Source organism: Panicum virgatum, chromosome 3N, assembly GCF_016808335.1.
Source record: "Panicum virgatum strain AP13 chromosome 3N, P.virgatum_v5, whole genome shotgun sequence".
NCBI classification, from domain to species: domain Eukaryota; kingdom Viridiplantae; phylum Streptophyta; class Magnoliopsida; order Poales; family Poaceae; genus Panicum; species Panicum virgatum.
The window spans coordinates 49,282,417-49,302,585 of record NC_053147.1 but is presented as its reverse complement, the minus strand read 5'-3'; the positions used below and the strand labels follow the sequence as shown (position 1 = coordinate 49,302,585).

General features: G+C 41.0%; 2 protein-coding genes and 1 long non-coding RNA gene across 5 annotated transcripts; 1 reads left to right on the top strand and 2 right to left on the bottom strand.

Moving 5' to 3' along the window:
• Nucleotides 1–2,517: 2,517 nt before the first annotated feature.
• Nucleotides 2,518–6,063, bottom strand: LOC120666084 (autophagy-related protein 101-like). Of its 2 annotated transcripts, none has more exons than XM_039945870.1 (7): nucleotides 5,739–6,063; nucleotides 5,602–5,645; nucleotides 4,872–4,957; nucleotides 3,556–3,651; nucleotides 3,293–3,452; nucleotides 3,050–3,203; nucleotides 2,518–2,908 (listed from the first exon to the last, which is right to left on the bottom strand). In XM_039945870.1, the coding sequence occupies exons 2-7, from the start codon at nucleotides 5,618–5,620 to the stop codon at nucleotides 2,830–2,832; spliced, it is 594 nt and encodes a 197-aa protein (XP_039801804.1). In that variant the 5' UTR covers nucleotides 5,621–5,645; nucleotides 5,739–6,063; the 3' UTR covers nucleotides 2,518–2,829. The 2 variants fall into 2 exon arrangements, with proteins under 2 accessions (XP_039801804.1, XP_039801803.1); XM_039945869.1 differs by having other exon boundaries at nucleotides 5,609–5,645.
• Nucleotides 6,064–7,110: 1,047 nt separating this feature from the next.
• Nucleotides 7,111–9,146, top strand: LOC120666083. Of its 2 annotated transcripts, XR_005671546.1 has the most exons (3): nucleotides 7,111–7,762; nucleotides 8,530–8,592; nucleotides 8,778–9,146. It is a non-coding gene; the product is annotated as an uncharacterized LOC120666083 (long non-coding RNA). The 2 variants fall into 2 exon arrangements; XR_005671545.1 differs by having other exon boundaries at nucleotides 7,113–7,762; nucleotides 8,530–9,146.
• Nucleotides 9,147–15,966: 6,820 nt separating this feature from the next.
• LOC120666082 lies at nucleotides 15,967–17,629 on the bottom strand. Its single transcript, XM_039945868.1, has one exon. It carries the CDS (start codon nucleotides 17,609–17,611, stop codon nucleotides 16,349–16,351), a length of 1,263 nt encoding a protein of 420 aa, XP_039801802.1. The 5' UTR covers nucleotides 17,612–17,629; the 3' UTR covers nucleotides 15,967–16,348.
• Between the last annotated feature and the right edge of the window lie 2,540 nt (nucleotides 17,630–20,169).

Here is a 20,169-nt window from a genome sequence, read left to right as displayed (position 1 = left end):
AATAGGTTGAAGTTGTGCATGAAACTCGGTGGTGTAAAGTGAAACTAAGATTGGCGTGTAGGAGGTGAGATCTGGCCACTACTCTCAGAGTATTGGTTTGCGGAGTCTTGATTTGAGAAATTTGTAAAATTTCTGGAGGAGTCCATTGAAACAAGTAGTGTGTTTAGCAAGGGTGTATGAACGGAGCATTTGGGCTGTGCTTCAGTTTTGTAGACAGAGTCCAAAGGCCAATGGCTATTTTTGGAAGCCCACTGATGTAATTTTTTAATAGTAGTGTACAGTATCACAACAATGTTATTTTATTGTCTTGTGGTCATACCATAATGCTATGGGTGGCTTTAACTATTTCCTTTCTATCGACTACTTGCACAATGTGACAAGGAGGCTGAATGGAATATTATATTGGCTATGGACTACTTTTAGTCCCCATTATGATCGCAACACCGATGTATTTAGACCAAGTAGTCCTTAACGGTGGCCCCCCATTCACAATAGTTTATAGCTATTGCAAATTCCATAATGTTTCTCGTAAAAATAAGTAGTAGTGAGGTGACATGAAGAAAAGAAGGAAAGAGAGAGAGAAAGAGAGAGAAAGAGGAGGAGGGAGTGAGATAAATTGATATTTTATTTATTTTATTTCTTATGGCGGCTGATAACCTTATGGGTACCTTTTAGCTATGGACTAATATATGTATCACCGTTACAATAGTTGAGATACGTTGAATGAAATAACTTAATGAGTAAATTTCATCGGTGGTCCTTAAACTTGTCCTAAGTTCTCATCCCGGTCTCGGTGCTCTTAAAATGCACATAATAGTCCTTAAACTTGTTTCACACTCTCATTCCAGTCCTTAAATTTGTTCCGAGTTTTCATCCCGATCCTCATCCTCTCGAAATACACATAATGATCCGTAAACTTGTCCCACGTTCTTATCCCAGTCCTTAAACTTATCCTACACTCTCATCCAGGTCCATATGCTTCTGAAATGATTTATTTATTTAGAAAAAAACTTTTGCAAATTGTTTCAAATTTGTTTGGATTTTAAATCAAATTTGATTCCCACTCAAAGTGGACCAAATTTTACGGATAAATTATCACAAATTGAATGTGAAATATCTAATTCTCTAAATAACCTTTTGTGATTTTCTCATGATTGTTTAGAGCAGAGGATAAATGATTTCAATATTATTTAATCTCTGAATAAAGTCAACTATTAAATAAATGTGTTCAAATAACAACTCTAGAAATCATCAAATTTTGTATCCAAGATGATTGCCTCATGAATTTTTTTAATCAATTATGAGTGAGATTAGAACTTGATTTGAAATTCTAAAGTTTGAAACAATTCGTAAAAGTTTTTTCTAAATCTTTTGGATGTGTATGGACTTGTTTGAGAGAGTGAGATAAGTTTACGGACCATTATGTTCATTTTGAGAGTATGAGGACCGGATGAGAACTCATGACAAGTTTAATGATTAGGAGGAGAGCGTGAGACAAGTTTAAGGATTACTATGTGTATTTTAAGAGTACTGGGACCGGGATGAGAACTTGAGACAAGTTTAAGGACTATTATGTGTATTTTAAGAGTATCGGAACCTAGATGAGAACTCGGGTCAAGTTTAAGAACTGAGGATGAAATTTACTCTAATTTAATTCTCATGGACTCCTTAGAGCGTACTGTGGTCACCTTTATGGACCGTATTATGCTATTCGTTCGATCCAAAACGCTTTCTCTGAGTCATGACTAGACCAATGTATAGTGCTTGTCACTGAGCTTCTGTACTTCCGGTGATTGTGATAAGCTAAACAACGCATTTCATAAGTTCTTCGAGTTTCGTCACAGATGCCTGACTGAACAATTATGAATTCCAAAACTGTACATTCACCAATAGGAGTACAACGGAAGAGGTACAGTTCCTCTATTCATTATCCATCTAGTTTGTTTGCGCTAACGTGTCTTTCCTCTGTTGGTGAATGTACAGTTCAGGTGTTCGTGAAATCGTTGAGCAGCAAGAAGCATCAGAATACCTAAAGGGACCGATAATCGCCACTTCTCTTCAAGCGAGATCTAGATTGTGAAGTGAAGTAACAAGAATTAGAAGCTGGTAATGTACTCCCGGATCATTTCTTTCTCAGGACATTTTCCTAAAAAAAAGCAGTGTACGAGTCGTTCTGAGCACGAAGCGGGATGCTACTGATCTGGAGAAGGTTCTGACGCTAGTAACGAAACACCAAGCCTGAACTCTGAAGCAGGCGTCGTTTCTCACGTGCTACCAGTGACCCAGTGAGCTGCAGTAGAATATCCTTCATTGCCACAGAAAGCCGAGGCATATTCCTTTCCGTTGCTTCAAGTCCAAGGATGCATGTCATCAGTATTTTCCGAGTACAAGGCAGGGATATACGCCCGGCTTGCAAAAAAAAAAAGTACCTGTTCTGCAAAATAGAAAATTGTGCCATACCCACAGCCTTCACTGAGAAACACATCTAAGCTCAAGTGTCCTTCGAGATCAAAAGCCTGAACACTAAGAAACACATCTGAGCTCAACCATCCTTCAAGATCAAAGAGATACCACCCCGAACAAGCCCCGGGTACACCGACAGATCCTTGAGCCCTTGGAAACACAATTCCACCATGCAACTATTTACAAGATTGTTCAGAATAAAAGCAAGATTCACACATAATATTTACAGGCCAGATGAGCATGCTCTCTGGCTTCACACACAATTATGTACACAGCAGTAGGTTCTCCCTGAGCATATAATATGGTTAGACCATGAAGGTTAGCAAAGCGCCTTCCACACTGGATGGTGGCACGGGTCATCTTCAGCTAAAGTGAGAACGGGTGCCCACTATTCAGCACTCTGCGAAAGGCGTCGGTGTTCCATCCAAACACAGAATCCGATGAGCTGTCAACACGTCCAAGGAAAAAGGGGGTCACCTGGCAATCCAGATATATGTCGAGAATCTCAACAACAAAAAAAACTGTTTGGGCTGACTAAAAATAGGCCCCTTATCTCAGACTGATCAATATCAAATATGGCACTCACCTTGGGATCATGATCTCATGATTGAATATTCTGTCAGGGATGGCAGGAATGTGGTCCTTTTTCTCATTGGCAAAATTTATGATCTGGAATAGCACTTCATTAATTGACGACTCCAATGCAGCACGCCTTAAGCTGGTCTCCTCCAAGGCATCCCCTATAAGCACATTGCATAAAGTGTTAGTGTTACGTTCTGTACGACTGATAGATTCGTGAAGTCAATAAAAGTATAGTCAACTAAATTACCTCCAATATTTGAAAGCCCTTTGGAGCTGTTTGATTTGCTATATCTTTTTGGGCTCATGACGTGTAAACTGATGAACCATTGTTCCCAATAAATACGCTCTGTTTTGTTGACAAACCAACCTGGGTGTTTGTGTTTCTCATCCAAGAAGGATAGGCAGACCTGAGATATTCAGGTAAACACTAATTTTAATCAGAAGAACAGCAGCAAAGAAAGTAATAAACTGCAGAATAATGTTACATTCACTAATTGTAGAAGGTCAGACCTGGCTTCTGCGATTTGGGTGCTTTTCCACCCAAGCAATGAACAGGTCTATCTTTTCATCAACTTCCTTTTCTAGTTCTGGTAGACCACATTGCACCTAAACACACAAAAACATGAAAGTAAACAGTGGGCAGTAGCAGACAAAATGCACACAGATGTGCGATCATAATTAAATAAAAAAGTTACTATACTACAAAACACAGCACAATATGCAAGTTATATTTGGGCGCACTTCAGCTCCTAAATCGATTCCATTTACTAATACGGAAATCTCAGTGTTACTACTTGCAGTAATACTGAATAATAGTTCTGGGCCTACAGCTAACTGAAGAATTTGATTTTCTGTTACACGGGTGCGCATGTAAGCTAAGTTTTTGTGCGGTTTTTTGTATGGATATTTTGGCCTCTTTCCTTCTCTCTTAATGCAATGATACGCAGCTCTCCTATGTATTCGAGAAAAAACTGAAGAATTTGATGACACACTGAGATTGGCCATAAGAATACTAGCAATCAGGAGAAGGCATGTGTTATTCTATTTTGGATGTACGTCTGGCAACATGATTAAGTTGGAAATTGATAAAATAAAAAAGATATTTGTTATGTTCTACAGAAAAAACTAAATTTTGAAGTTATAGGTTATTTCCAAGTTCTAGCACAAAACATGTACTTGCTGTATGCAGCACATATGAATCAGTTGATCGCTTGTCTCTGTTGATTCCATCATTCCAAATATGGTACCATACCTAAACTATTAGTTTTACAGTTACACAATAACACGAGTTAGCTCCTATTTTGATTCCAGTTTACCAAAAAGCAGATCTCAGTGTTACTGGCAGTATTGAACATGGTCTACAGCTAACAGAAGCATTATGATAACCCAATCGATTAGATTGTCCATAAGAATACTAGGAAGTTGACAAGCAGTAGAAGGCATGCATTCTTGTATTTTGCTACCCAATCGTGGAATATGTGAAATGTCAGTAAACTTTCTAGCCACAGATGTGTTCCAGCCATGTTCTGAACTAATCTCAAGTCAAATAACCTTGTAACTTACTAACTTTAGACTACTCAACAATCAGAACTTCGGAAAATTTATGTCTTTGAAGAATATAGATTACATTCACCCTTGGAAAATATTTTGGCTTACACAATATTGTGAGATAGCAGTGAAAGTGCATCTCAGAGACTTCAAAAAGCGAAAGCATTGATAATTTCGAATGTATGTAGTAACATGAATATCATAATTTGCAGCACAACAGTATCACATGCTTTGAGCAAATGAAATAAACCCATATCTCAATGGAGGGAAATACTCACGTAAGTGATCTCAAGGAAATCACAGTCAACATCTTTGGGGCGAACAAGGCTGAGGGTTCTATGGAAGAATATGGTGTGCAAAATGCCTGCAGTATAATCATATTTAGTGTGTCCATTAGCAGGCGCAATTTAGTATAGAGGACGGACAGAAATACTCCAATCTCTTATTATGAACAGCATGATACGAGTTAAGCAAAAGAGAGGCATCCTCTGAGAAATCTCAAAAGTTAATCTAAGTGATGAATGGATTCCAGAACTCTATGGATCTAATATCAAGGCCCAAATATGAAAATTTAGTTCGTTGAACAGGAGCCCAACCACATAGAAAATGTCAATAACTCGGTAACTCCGGCACCAATGGAAGCACAGCGATAATACTATACAACAATAGTGTCATAACATGACCCGAAACGAAGTGTAAAATCCTTACTGCGCTAGTTAATCAATAATATGCTATTCTTGTTGAGTTTCCACAATATATCCATACAACATTTATTTCATCCCATGGGCAGAACCTAGCCTAGTACTCCACTAGTTCATCTTCATTATGATTCTCTAACATCAAATTACTCAACTCAATTTCACAAATTACGAACCCAAAACAACAAATAAGCATGTAAATGAATCCAATACATTATGGTTTCAGTGTCATGTTAAGAGAGCTGTTGAGCCAAATAGAGGAAACCTTTTTAACGAAGAAGTGGAGATGAGAAGGGATGAGGAAACTAACGACTCACATCGCAGCACATCCCTAATCTCAGTCAATTCCAGCTCCTGCGGCCCAAGAAAAGAGATTCGTCAAAATCGGTGACAATAAAGGAACCAAAGAACCGTAGTGAAACCTAGGTAGGGAGATCCAAATCGGACCAGCTCCTTCAGCTGACAGGTCACGCAGTTCATCTCCGCTCGCGGCTGCAGATCGGGGCAGACGAAATTGACCCAAGCAAACTAGGCCTTCCTAACCAATAGGGGAATAGTCGATCCGAGGCCGGATGGATCCGCGCTTCCGGCAGTTCAAGCAGGGGGGATTGGGAGAGGTAGACGGCTGCGACCTGCGAGAGAGGAAGTTTTTTTTTTTTTGATTCTGCAAGAGAGGAAGTTGAGATGGCGTGGAAGGAGGCTTCAGTCTAGAGTTTCAGATGTGTTCGTCGGAGCCTCGGAGGTGTTTTCTTCTTATTTTTTTTCTCCTCCTCTTTTGTTTTCTCTTTCAGGAGGAGGTCGAAATAAGTAATAAGTAGGGTATAAATGGGTGACTTTTAGGTGCACTTTCAATTCTCTTTAGTTCAAAATTTTGTACTAATTTTTTAAATTGAGATATAATTTTGAAGAATTAATACAAATTTTTGAACTAGAGAATGTTAGAGGAGCACCTAATGGTTACTAATTGGCACCCCTAGAAATAAGAGCCTAGGGTGAAAACTAAAAAATTGAGAAACGGATGGACCCAAACATAAACTCGACAATATATCCGCACAATAGCCTCCAATAAAATAGTACGTATGTGATTTGATGCTTTTTTGCTGCAAAAAAGCATTGTTTGAAATCAAAATTTTGTTACGTTTCACTTCTCTTGTTTTTTATGGCAACTTTGAACATTTTTTATTACTCATAAATTACAACAATATTGGAGATTATTAAGTATTTCGAGACAAATCTTCATGTGACTTTTGTGTTTTCAAACTAAAAGATATTTTTAAAATAATCTTTTAAACTCGTTCTTGTTGTTAGCTACTACCTCCGTTCCTTTTTAAGTGTCGTCGTTGGTGTGTGCCACAAGTTTAACTCGATTTGTAGAAAAAACGTGCAACATTTATATCTCCAAATAAATTTGTTTAAAAACTAGATTAAAAGATCTATCTAATGATATTAATTATATATCATAAATATTAATATTTTTTATATAAAATTAATCAAAGTTATTTCTCATAAAGCGAAAGCGACAGTTATTTAGGGATGGAGGGAGTATGTCTCTAAACTATTATTTTGTGCATATAGTTCACTCTAGGTTCACACCATCTGATATTCTGATTTGTGTTGAATTTGCTACTTGGCGTCCATGTAATGTCCGTGTCACGTTAACTCATGATTCCTCTTATCCCAGAAGAATTCCGCGCCCATCCGGCGCTCCGCACACCATCGCTAGCCACGTGTCATGGCGTTATGCTGGTGCTCAATCACACCGTCAAAGTTGAACACCTGTGCACTACAGTAGTTTTAGACGAGCAAACCTTTGGCTGCGTCTATCTCACCGTAAAAGAAAATAATCATCCTTTTGCTCCTCGCCTCCGGTAAAATGGCAAGCACGTCGCCGGTGTGCGCCCTGCGCCCATGGTTTCTCACTTCCACCGTCGACTCTCCTGTCTTCTCCTCGACGCCTGCATCGCACTTCCTTCCCCTCCCCTCGCCATCTCTGACAACTGCCGTCCTCCTTAAACGGTTGCACTAGCGCTGAGGCGCTGACCGGCCCATGGCCTAGGCCATTATACAAGATGCAGAGCTGGCGCGTGAGGATTTCGTAGCTATTCGACCCTCGCACGACGCTGTGACGCGTCGGCGACCAATCGCGATGTTGTGTGCTCCGCCGTCGTCCCTCACCGCATGTCCTCGAGGCATTGGCAGTCGTGTGCATCTTCCGGCGCGCCGTGCGAAAGGCATCGTCCTTGCCTCAGGAAGAAATCGAGCGCTGCTTGGTCCAGGCTTGCTTCACTCCACGCTGCCATCAGCTTGGGCTCGCCTTCCACGCCACCGGCACCCTTCTCTGAGCCGATGCTGCATCTCAACTATGCGCCCATCCTCCTCCGTGCTGTCGCATGATCGAGGACAGACGGAAAGTCATCGCCTACAGCCCATTCGTAGCTTCTGCACAAAGGTCCCCAAATACACTCCTACAGGTATGTTTGCTCTTGCATCGTAGGCGTTCGACGATATGTGTCTTTAGATTTCGCACCTCAGTTTGCCCCTGCACTCAGTTTTGTTGTCTTTGCAAGCAAGCTATTGCATTGTTTCAGCGCATTTAATATTGATTTCATCTTAGATGTGCCCTATAAAGATTTAGTGGCTATCTTTAAAAAAAAACGTGAACTTACAGAATGCCATAAATAGTTCATGATTTCTTATTTCACTTCTACCAGCACATGGCTTTCCAAAGCATTTAATTGAGTGTGTCAAGCTATTCCGAATTTCAGACAAGGTACCCAATTCGAAATGTTTAATTGGGATTTAGAGACACATGATAAGTTGTGATTAACTTGATGACACAAAAACATTGTGGTCTGTGATTTCTTTACCTCATAGAGGTCAAGAAATATGCCAGCCATCTATGCGCAATTGTCTAACACAATGAGATCCGGTAGTCCCATCTGCTTCCTATGTTATGCCCATTTGATGATTGAATATGAGTATATTGCTATGAATGAATTTGCGATCCCATAATTGAAATATTTATTGCTCTGTATCTGCACTATATATCAGGTAAGAGCAGTGAGGTTCTGCAAGTAACTTAGAAATGATAACCCATTGAAGGCTACCCTCTTAATCTCTTATTGATTTGGATGAATAATCTCGCATATATGCTTTATTCAAGTAAAAAAAGAAGCAAATTTTGATAAATACATGTGTTTTTCTCTACTGAACGTACACTCCCTGAATTTTTGTGCAGAATCTGCCACCAGCTGTCTGAATCAGGCCTTCCCTATTTAGACTCCATTATGCAATCTACATGGTATTTAGTGATGCTTACATTTACACTACATGGTATTCAGTTAGTTGTATATAATTACACTGCACTAGAATTAGTCCTCCTGAACACAAGTGTACTTCCAAAAGTTCCTTCCCTTCCATTCCTTTCAATTTTCAGTCATACAATCCTGATGAATTTGTATCATAAATGTTTTCTCTATTTTATAGCTAGAGTTGGGCCAACAATAGCTCAAGAAGTGTTGTTTTCCCTACGGGCAATGATGTTGGCTGCTTAAAGAAAAGGAATTGTCTCTAGGTATTTTCGCATTCTGAAACATACATTCTTGTCTCTAGGTATTTTCGCATTCTGAAACATACATTCTTTGGACGTTTGAATACGACACATGATCTAATGTGGAGCTGTTATTTTTTATTGCCATAGGAGTAGGGTAACATATATATAGCTATTGGTGGCACCTCCCAGCTTTATTTGCATTCCTTTCATCAGTTTCATGTTTATTTTTCCCGTTGCAAATGTTGTGACATCGTTGTTTATATTTGATTGATTTAAAAAAAGCACAAAACCGTACTCGATGAGTTTATATTTGATTGATTTAAAAAAAAGCACAAAACCGTACTCGATGACCTTTCATGTCTATTTTATTTACCTTCCATGTTTATGTAAATGTTTTTTACACTTTGCTCAGGGCCAACTGATTCTTACAATGATGACATTAAAGAAATGAGACAAATTTTATGATGATTGAAAAAATAGGAACCATCCATCTGATAAAATCCTACGGTGGTGAAGGTAGGAAATACCTAGAATAATGTACCTGGTACTTCCAAAATGTGGGACCAAGTACCAAAAAGTGGGACCAAATACTAATTTAATTTATTTTTTATAAATACTTTTCATAGATCAACGGCTAGAAAAAAATTTAAGGTAGAAGTACCTAAAAGTACCTATTGGTACTTTACAATCATTATAAAAGAGCTCAAGAAATGAATAGTTACAAAATTAATCACAGTAATATAGATGTGTTTCCGTGGTAGTGCCATTGCATGTACTATTGTTACTGATAACAACTCCAACCTCCTAATTCATAGATAATTCGCCAATGCAACAGTTAATAACACAGCTAAGGAATGTATTAAAATCATTGTTCATGTGTTTGTTCTTTTTGAGCCTTCTACTGTCCTGCATATCATCTCTGTGTTCGCTGCGCGGAACCTCCTAGTTACTATTGTAGGCCGTAGGGACAAATCATACCATATGCCACCCCCCCCCCCTCCCTCCCTCCTCTCTCTCTCCTCAAGAGGTTAAGTCTAACTATTATTAAGAAGGACAGAGAGTATAGTGATGGCTAAAATCATATTTAGTGACACCATATTTGGACCGGATGGCACATTGTTGATTTACATACTCATATCTGCAAATTAAATTAAAAGTTCGGGATCTGGATCAAATCTCTAAACATGTTTAAGGACGGGACTAGTAGCTAGCTAATAAATCAATTGATCGCCAAATTTCAAATTTTTTAACGGACCTTCATTAAGACATCAAATATTTGTAACTAGCTAGAATAATATTTTCTAGGTGGATTTTTTAGATTAAGGAAATTATCCGGTCTTGAACATTCACAAGTGAATGTCTACGACCACAGCGAACCAAATCCGACCACATAGGCAGAAGATACATGAGCACTTAGACTCCACACCTCTAAAAAAACAAGAAAGAAAGAAAGAGATTAAGAAAGAAAGCTAGAAAGACTCAGCTCCAGACTTCTACGCTCTTACTTCAACCTTGCATTCAGACTTCTAATGCAACTAGTCCCTCGCCCCCTTAGAGGTCAGGATCAATCTACCAGCTGCCTTCTGTGCTCCCTCTACACCTCCAACTCTCGAAACAGATCTGGTATCATTGTTCCAAGAACTCCAAAGCGGCGCCTCAAGAGAAAAGCGACGCCAAGTTGTCGCCACCACCGCCTGAACCTGCAAGTCGGTTCTTCGGTTTTCACCTGAAAAAGTCCTTGGAGGTCGCGATCCTCACTGCAACGCCTTCAACAAGGAGCACGATGCAACATTGCACCGTCGTCACGGGCACTAGCCCAAACTGATTATGGCTTTCGCCTGAGAACCTGTGCAACCAGACAACCACCAGACGCTGAACGACTTGGAGTGGAGGGAGGCACTGCGTCGCAGCCGTGACATTGCCTAGCAAACAAGAGACCGACTGCCTTCCATCAGGCCCAGCGCTATCGCCTCCGCAACATGCAGCCATGGAGCCCCGGTCCCCAAATCCGGCTGAGGAAAAACCAGATCATGTAGGAAGGTCGAGATCCGGCAGATCGACGCGCCTCCACATCCCACGGGATGCAAGGGGAGGGAGGGAGGAAGACCGGGCGAGGACGAGGCCACCGCCCACTAGGGGCCGCCCCATTATCGTCGCTGCAGACCACCTCGCCCGCTCGTAGTTCACACAGACGCTATCTCCGCATTGACCGCCGCGCCCACACGGAACTTAGCCATCGCCGCCGCAGGTAACCATGGCCATGAGCATCCGCTGCAGTAGGGGCTGTCGTAGGTCTCGAGTGGCCGCCATCGATCATCGGCGCCGCCAGAGCACTGCCGCCGCCGCCCTCCTAGCTGCCCCCCCCCCGGCTTCCGCCGGGCAAACTCCGGCGACGGCGAGATGGGAGGAGGAAGGAGTTGGGTGGCGGCGCTAGGGTTACAGGGGCCGCCCATGTCGCCCCTAGGAGCGCGCGGGGGAGGGGGGCTTTTCTAGGTGGATAGAAACATGTTTAAATAAAATTGAAGGATATCACATCCACCTAAGCTATATGATCCAATTCTCTTAGTGTCATAGAAAATAAAGATTTTTTCTTGAAATTCCGTTAGGGATCTGTTAGATTATAACAAAACATCGCTGGAAGGGGTTGAACCAAGAGGGAAAAATATCTCTGCGCCTCTATTTCACTGACCTGCAAGTCTCTCTTAAAAAATTAAATCTGGGCTGTGGAGTTGACGAACTCACTGTGAACAGTCGTACCCCATGTCCAATGAAATGAGTCATGATCTGGGACGAAGCAAAAGGGAGAAGGCTCAGCCCACACTGCTGTGCGCCACCACCTGTAGACTGCTGCAGATAAAAATGCTTCATGGAGCTCAAGATCTCGTAGGATGCCAATGAGGAGAAGGTATGGGAGGTCTGACCAGCCTGGAGCTGCCACAGTCGCACCATTGCTCAACAGGAGCAGCCGTGGGCGGCTGCTGCAGTCGCAGTGCAGCCGCAGCTGCAGCTGGTGCAGCCGAACAGGGTCATTGTAACGCAATTTTTGTGCCACGGTAACTATGTTCTTAAATTAGAGGAATACGATACGAATAGGTAAATATGAGGATATAGTAACCCGAAGCTATACAAGTCCAATCCATATGTTTAGTTATTGAAGTTTTTTTTTGGTGAAAGATTTAGCTAGAGAAGTTGCATGTGCACGTGCACCACCTTACAGTCACTTTTCTTGGACATAATATGGGACTTGGTTATATATACAAGAAAATTTGAATAGTTGTGAAGTTATATCCGTGAGATTTTTTAATGAAAAGAGCTGCATCTTTAGTGCAGAAGGTGTATAACAAAAGTCGTCTCGCCTTCAATTATCACAATGTGCATTAGTCTGAATGACTGCAGCCGTGTTTTCCAGTTTAAAAATGCATCTTTCCATGATAAAAATGCAATGGTACTACCGTAGTAAAGGGAATTGCCAACTTTTATTCATTCCATTAGGGCTAGTTGGGAAACTCAGATTCCCTTGGTATTCCTGATTTTACCCCGGGCGAGCAATCCATGGGAATATCATTTGAATAAGATATTTAGTTCCCAATGTAAGGTTTTACTTCCTTGGTTTTAGCCCCACCTTCTTCCAAATTATGCCTTAGAGGGGCAAATGTGTTTTCACCAGGGATACTTAACAATAATATAAAATCTCATAGATGGAATTGATATTGAGGGAATTTCAGAAAAATCTATGTCAATTTCTATGGCACTAAAGAATTGACTCGATATATATACTCACTCCACTCTTATATTATAACACTATTTATTTTTTTCAAACTTTGACTAACAATATTTATTTAGTACTTTTGTTAAATAAAGAAAATGAGTACAACTATATCTACAATAAAAATATTTAAAATTTAACTGGTATATTTAGCTATTTACATAAATATTTGCAGAAAAGATAAATAGTCAAATGAACGAAAGCATCAATAGTATTGTATATTTAAAAATAAAGGTTATAGTTCAATTGAACTAATATTTTTGGCATGCTACAATCTGATATCACAGCCAGCCCATTTGCGATGGACACGTACGAATAAGATGCAAGTCACTAATCCAACACAAATCTGAAACATATATTAATATATGCAAGTATCTGAAGATGCAAAGAGAAATCCTGTGGTGTTTTCCTACAACTTTGAGCTAGTTGAGTGTAGCAGAGCAAGGCACCCCAGTTTGTGGATTTTTTTAAAAAAATATTATTATTTTTATAGAAAATTGCAGAGATAGATGGCAACGTAGAAAAATTGTAAAAGTAACATGTTGTCGGCCACCCAAGGGTCGATTGGCATGCAGTCGGCTGTGCAGAAGCCGATAAGCCTACGTGGCAGCGACATGGATAAAAAAACATATATCTGTACCTGGCTCATTGGCCAATCATCGCCGACAGCACAGTCGGCCCTTGAGGAGCCGATACCACTGAGACATTCATATTTTTATCATGCGCTTGTGCCTCTAAATATTCTCACCCCATCAGAGCAAGTGTTATGAGATGATGTAGGCGTTTTAAATGGAGTGTCACATCAAATTTTGCTGAGTTGTAGAGGATAGAAGGGAAGAGAAGAGAAACGGGCTACAAGTTTACAACCTACTTCAAAATAAATTTGGTGAGAGAATGAGAAGAGAAGCGGGCTACAAGTTTACAGCCTACTTCCAAATATTAATGACATAGTCCACCTATATAAGCAACTATTATACAGGCTGGCTATTAGATTGACTTGAGATAATAGCAATGAGATATACTCCATTCGTCCTAAAATAAGTGTTGTTTTAGCATTCAAATTTTATCCCGCAAAAATATTGTTTTAGCTTGCAATGAGATCCATCTAATTAAATTAATATCAAATAATAAGAAAGTATTGTATAAGAAAACACATAGAGTTAATCAAATACTTTGTGTATGTTACTTTTCTAGTTCACATGCATGTAAATTTACTGAGGATCTAGAAAACCAAATAAATAATACAATTTTTAATTGCAATTGCTAGAAGGAATCATGGGTAAAAAGTTATTTTCTAATTTGTCTGAAATTTTCTAAAATAATATTTATTTTGAATGGAGGGAGTAGGTAATAGCTGGCTAAATTATTAGCCTTGCTTAGTCTAGTATGTAAATCGAAATTCGGCTGAAGATGAGCGGCATACCCATATGCTAGGTCATTGTTGATGAGATTAACCATAGTATTAATTGTGCTTAGGCTAGCTGTGAACTACATGCATGCGCTTGACAACTAACTGAGGTAACATATATGCTATATACGCTGCACTAAATTCTCCGGCGCATTGTGATAGAATTAAGAACTATAATTGCCATTTAAGATAAGCACGCTACTACTCGGCTATTGGCCAGGGCCTCTCGGCTAACCATTGGCCGACAGGTCCTCATACACGACCTGGAGGCTAACGTGGACACATGGAAGCTAACGTGGACAACCTATCGGCTGCTATAATGCCGATATACCGTTGTCGGCCTTTGAATAGTCGAGAGCTATCCTGTCGGCTGTCTACAAGCCGTTGGGCTACTATATTTACAATTTTTGGAATCAACCATTTACTTTTACAATTTTTTTATTAAAATAATATTATTTGAAAAAAATCCCAGTTTGTGTCTGTAGTTTCACAATCTGATATAACTTGCGAAAATCTGAATTACCTTAGAAATAATGAAGCTAATGTAGACCTACTTCCGTTAACTAATGAGTAAGATATAGTTAGAAGGAAATTGAAAATTGAAAAGAAATTTTCTCTGTGAAATTCATGTGCAAGCTGGCTTGAGAGATACTCCAACCGTTCTACTAAATTATAGATCGTTTTGTTTTTTCTAGAAATATGGATTTATGTATGCACCTAGATATACATTATGTATGTATATATAGGAAAAATATATGTATATAGAAAAGCCAAAATGTAACTATAATTTGGAATGCAGGAAGTAGTGCTTCATATATCTCTTGTTTACATATGGAAAGGAAAAAACTACCAGTGATATAAAGAAAATTATGTGGTTCCTCGATAAAGGAGTCTTTTGACAAAGACATGCAAACCGAAACAACAATGAAAATGCTCAACACCTTCTCTTTGGGTCTGTAGTGGATAAGAAACTTAGAGAGTTCTTTCGACATCAAAGACAGGACGTAAGTTCTATTTGTGTACATTTATCTTGAAAAGTATTACAAGAGCAACCCTTTATTGCCATTGACTGCCATTCAGGGAGACCACAGTTGATGGTAATACATATTGGATGAGCTCATTCAATAACATTACTAGGGCTTAGGAACTCATTCAATGTTACTAAACCTTGAAGGTTGTAAGTGCTAAATGGTCACTAAAAATGACTTGGATTTCAAATAAATTGATCTAAAACAACGCAATAAACATCTTGCATGTTGCATATTTTACTATAATCAACATAAAGCTTCAAACTGATGCTAAGCATCATTTTTTCTGCAGGCTCCCATGTAGATTCATAATCATGCTGGAGTGCTGGTCACCTATAGTAAAGAATTCTTATTCAAATAACAAAAGTCCAAAACCTGAGTTCAACTATCTGTAAGATCCATTGTACCTTTCACATAACATACAAGGTGGTTGTGACCACAAAAAAAAAACTCTCTGCAGAAAAAATGCTTGTGCAGGAGGTTTGCTATACTTGAGTTTAGCAGAGGATCTGACTGATCTATACGCAAACTACCAATTGCAAGATAAAACAAGTCAATCTTAACAGTAGCAGGATTGTATCACCTACCAAGTAAGGGCATACTGTAAAGCATACACTCCACAGATTCAGGACAAAAGCATACACTCCACAGATTCAGGATTACAGTTTTCTTCCTGTCGCTCAGACATAATAGGATTTTAGGGTTGATTTGAAAAGTATAAGTGCCAGCTTAAGTTACTTAGCTCAATATTGATGTCCCATATAATCCTGCAGTTAAAGCTTCTCGAAATATTACACTTTCCGCAAATTCTTATGAACTCTATGGCCAAGTTCTCTTATGAGCATTTGAGAAACTATGTAACAGTTCCAATATGCAGAGTAAATTTGCATAACTGGTATATTCAAAGACATACGAATGAATAATCACTTCTAAAATATACCTTGGTATACTTATATTATTCAAAAGTTCAAACAGGACTACATATATATAGATAAAGTAAAAACAATGGCTGATAACTTAAGATAATAGGACAATATATAGGTGTAACAGTTCAGTTTCCACCTTCCTCCTATGTTTATTATACCAATTCCACAGTTCATAAAACACCTCCAGGATTAAAAAAGGGCGTACCCAGTGCCGTAGGCTTCCAGCGCTGCGCGGGGTCTAGGAAATGGTTGTTTTAAGCACCAAGCCTTTCCCGCACAAATGTGCAAAGGCTAGGGCTCGAACCTGGGACCTTCCGGTTATAGACGGTAGGCTCTAACGATGCACCAGACATGCCCTTCTAAAACACCTCCAGGATCAAGGGCTCAAATCGGTGCCTACCAAAGAAGGAGGCCATGCCATGATGTAGGGAAAGTGACTGTTGTCAAATGTCCTATGACATAACTTCTCCAGTTTCCTTGTTTCCGGGCAGAAGGATAAGAACCAACAAGGTGAATGAGTATCTCCACAGATCAAAGGCGACAAATACACAATGCCGTCCATAACAAACCAGACTTGGAGTTCGAGCTCATCATCATCATCCCGTGTGCCCTTGGTAGCCTGAAGAATCTCTTCCTCCAGCAGGAACTTATCATCAATTATCCACCTCTCAACACCATCATTATCTACTCTCCATAATGAAATGAACAGCGTGAATCCCACTGTGAAGACCAAGCACAACTTCCCATCCTTGGTCTCTCCAATCTTGTAGATGCGACTTTGCCCCTTCAAGAAATCCGGCAGAGCCATGAAAGAGAATTGCATCGCCGTGGTGTCCAGCACTACCATGTTGGCCTGTTTCCTGTGTGACCAGTACAGGTTCCCATTTGCCCTCCTGCCCATGTTAAGCCAGTGCTTCTTGCCCGACGGCTGTGCCGGCGCGGCCTCCGACCAGGGGAGAATTCGCCACTCCCTAGCGCCCGACGAGTAGACGATCGCGCGCACCCGCGACTTGTCGTGGAATAAGGAGATCACCCGGAACGAACCAGGGTTCTCTTCGGATAAGAACAAGAAGAAATCCAGGCGTTGTTGAAACTTGCCTAGGTGACCTTTGGAGATCTCGTCGGGCGGCGTGGGGAGGAGATGCAGAGCTCGCGTGAGGGGGTTATACGCGGCGATCTGCGCGGTCTCGCTGTTGTGGAGGAGGAGGCATCCGCCGTGGCAGTCCACGATGTCCCACCCCGGGTAGGCGTCTTCGTGGTAGGGCAGACGGGTGAGGAAGACGTCGGCGCCGCGGACGGCCGCGGCGAGATCCGCGTCGGAGCGGCGGCGGACGGGCGAGAAGGAGGGGAGGTCGCAGCCGTCAGTTTCGAAGAAGAATCCGACGAGAGGGGGCGGGTGGAGCGCGCGGAAGCGGCGGCGGAAGGCCGGGGAGGAGCGGACGGCGGCGAGGAAGGAGCGGCAGGCGAGCGCGGCGCGGACGAGGCTCGGGAGCGAGGGGAGGCGGAGGAAGATGTCTAGGAGGAGGTCGTCGCCGAGGGTGTGGATGGTGATGACGGTGGGGGATTGGGGTATCGCCGTCGGCGGCAACCGCCGCCGCCGCTGCGGTGGCTGCTGGAAGGTCATGGCAGATGACATCATCACACGCAGGAGGGTCCCGGATGGGCGTTTTCAGCTACTTGCCTACTCGGCGTTTGGTGGGCTGGGCTGATGTAGAAGGGTTTGGTTCGGTACCTTCATCTCGCGTCTTTTTTATTTTTGTATTTTTCAAAAAAAAAATTTATAGAAATATATTTTTGATTTTAGATTTTACAGTTTTATACCCCTACCGCCCGGCAGGTGGGCGGTAGGGACCTATATGTAAATAAAAAAAAATTTGCGCAGAGGTCCGTGGAGGGAGCCTGCCGCCCCCTGCCGGGCAGCAGGCTCCCTCCACTAATATAAAATTCCGCCTCTTCCCCCTGCGCCCTCATTTTCTGTCCATGAGATCCAGAGAGGGGAGAGGGAGGGTGAGTGAGGTAATTCCACCGGCGAAGCCCTGCCGGATTTTGGATCCGAACCGCAGGTAACCAATATTTCTCAACTATTATAGACTTGTTTCTAAAATAATCATGAATTAGAATAGATTTAGTTTTTGGATAGTGAAATATAGAATAGTAAACTTAGAATGACAGTACCTTACTGTTATTGCAGCATAAGGCAATGTCTGCCTCCAATTCTGTTGGATTTTCATGGACCGAAGAAAAATCCAGTATATTTCTTGAGATCATGACATGTCTTGTAATCAGTAAGAAGTTGGATCCATTAGCGGATGGTACGATAGAGATGGTTTTGTCCAAATTAGTTGAGTTTAAATATTTGACATTATTTCGAGGTATTACAATGCAAGATTTAAAGGAATACCTGCTAGAACGTAGGAAGATATACATGAGGGTATGTGAACTAGCGAATCATCAACATGTTATTGGATTCTTACAAACTACTTGTAAGATATGGATGCGGCCAGAGGTGTATGAGATGCACATTAAGATAACTCTTATTCAGTTCTAATCACGTCCCTTATTTGTAATCCATATTTACGAAATAGTAAAATTATTGTGTAATTATATGCTAGGATTACCCCGAGGACACGGAGTTGATTAACAAATCGATACCAAATTTCAAAAAATTGGTATGTATCTTCAGTGGAGTTATGCCGCAAACTAGACGAAGGAGGTGGAAAAGATCTTCGGGTCATAGTTCTCGGCCTCCGCAAGAACACGTGACCGGAGGTTCGTCAAGTCGTGCTGCACCACCTCGAGCACCTAGTTGTGTTAACTGGGATGACGATATGGATGACTTCATGCCCCCCAAATCATGGCCTCGAACACCTGATGTTCCTCCCCCTGTACATGAAAGTAGAACCATAAAAGAGAGAAATGGAAAGTCAAGAGGTTCGTCAAGTCAAACTGCACCACCTCCAGCACCAAGTTCTGTTAACTGGGATCACGACTTAGATGATTTCATGCCCCCCAAACCATGGCCTCCAAGAGATGATGTTCCTCCCCCTGTGCGTGACTACCTAGATGATTTCATGAAATAATGTGTAACATATATTGTTCATCGGTCTAGATTGTGAAGCAAATTGTATTGAAATAATTTGGATTCTTCAGTATCATGGATGTGTACTCATTTAGCTATCTTCTATGTGTCACATTATGTGGTGGCTTGTGCTATAGGTGGCGACAAACCATACGTCCAAGCATTTGGGGCTAACCAATTTGATACAATGAACGAAATATAAATATAACGTTAAACAAGATACCACATAAGATATTACATTAAATGTTACGTTCATTACAACCAAATTCTATAGAAATACGCACTGCCAACTATTAAACAAGACATTTAGGCATAGTACATACACAATATACTTAATTTCGTACACACAAATAAATGCACAACTAGATGCGGCGAATTCTTGTAGGTGGAGCCGATCCATTCGTCGGATTCCCGGAAGGTCCAACTGGTGGGGCGGCAGGGGGGCGGCAGGCTCCCTCCACGGACCTCTGCGCAAATTTTTCTTATTTACATATAGGTCCCTACCGCCCACCTGCCTGGCGGTAGGCCCCCTGCCGCCCACCTGCCGGGCGGTAGGGGTATAAAACTGTAAAACCTAAAACAAAAAATATATTTTTGTAATTTTTTTTTTGAAAAATGCAAAAATAAATAAGACGCCCTTCATCTCGTTTTGACTTAACTTTCGGCCCAGAAGGATGCTGGCTTTCATTACGTGCTCGTGCTAACGCCACGGATAAATTACAAATTATATAAAAATACGGGTTCCAAAAGCACTATCATCAACACAAAACTAATGCTCCCCCTGTATAAGTATGAACACGTATGTCTGAAACTCTGAATTAAAAGCAAAGATCAAGAATGCCAGGCCATTTGCATCTCCTAGTGCGTCCGAACAAGATCACACAGAATGCACGCACCAGATAAGGCTGAAGAAAAAGATTTCACAGGTATACGACAAACACGAAAGATGTTCATGATCACTCAATCAGCTCTATTGATTAAATCTGGTTAACGTGTGCAAGATACAGTAATCAGTGAATCAGTTAAACCCCAGAATCGAAAGCAGTCCAGCATGAGGCGACCATGAATCCATGATATGGTACATCCCTTTCACAATATCAGCACAAAAGTTTTTCCAC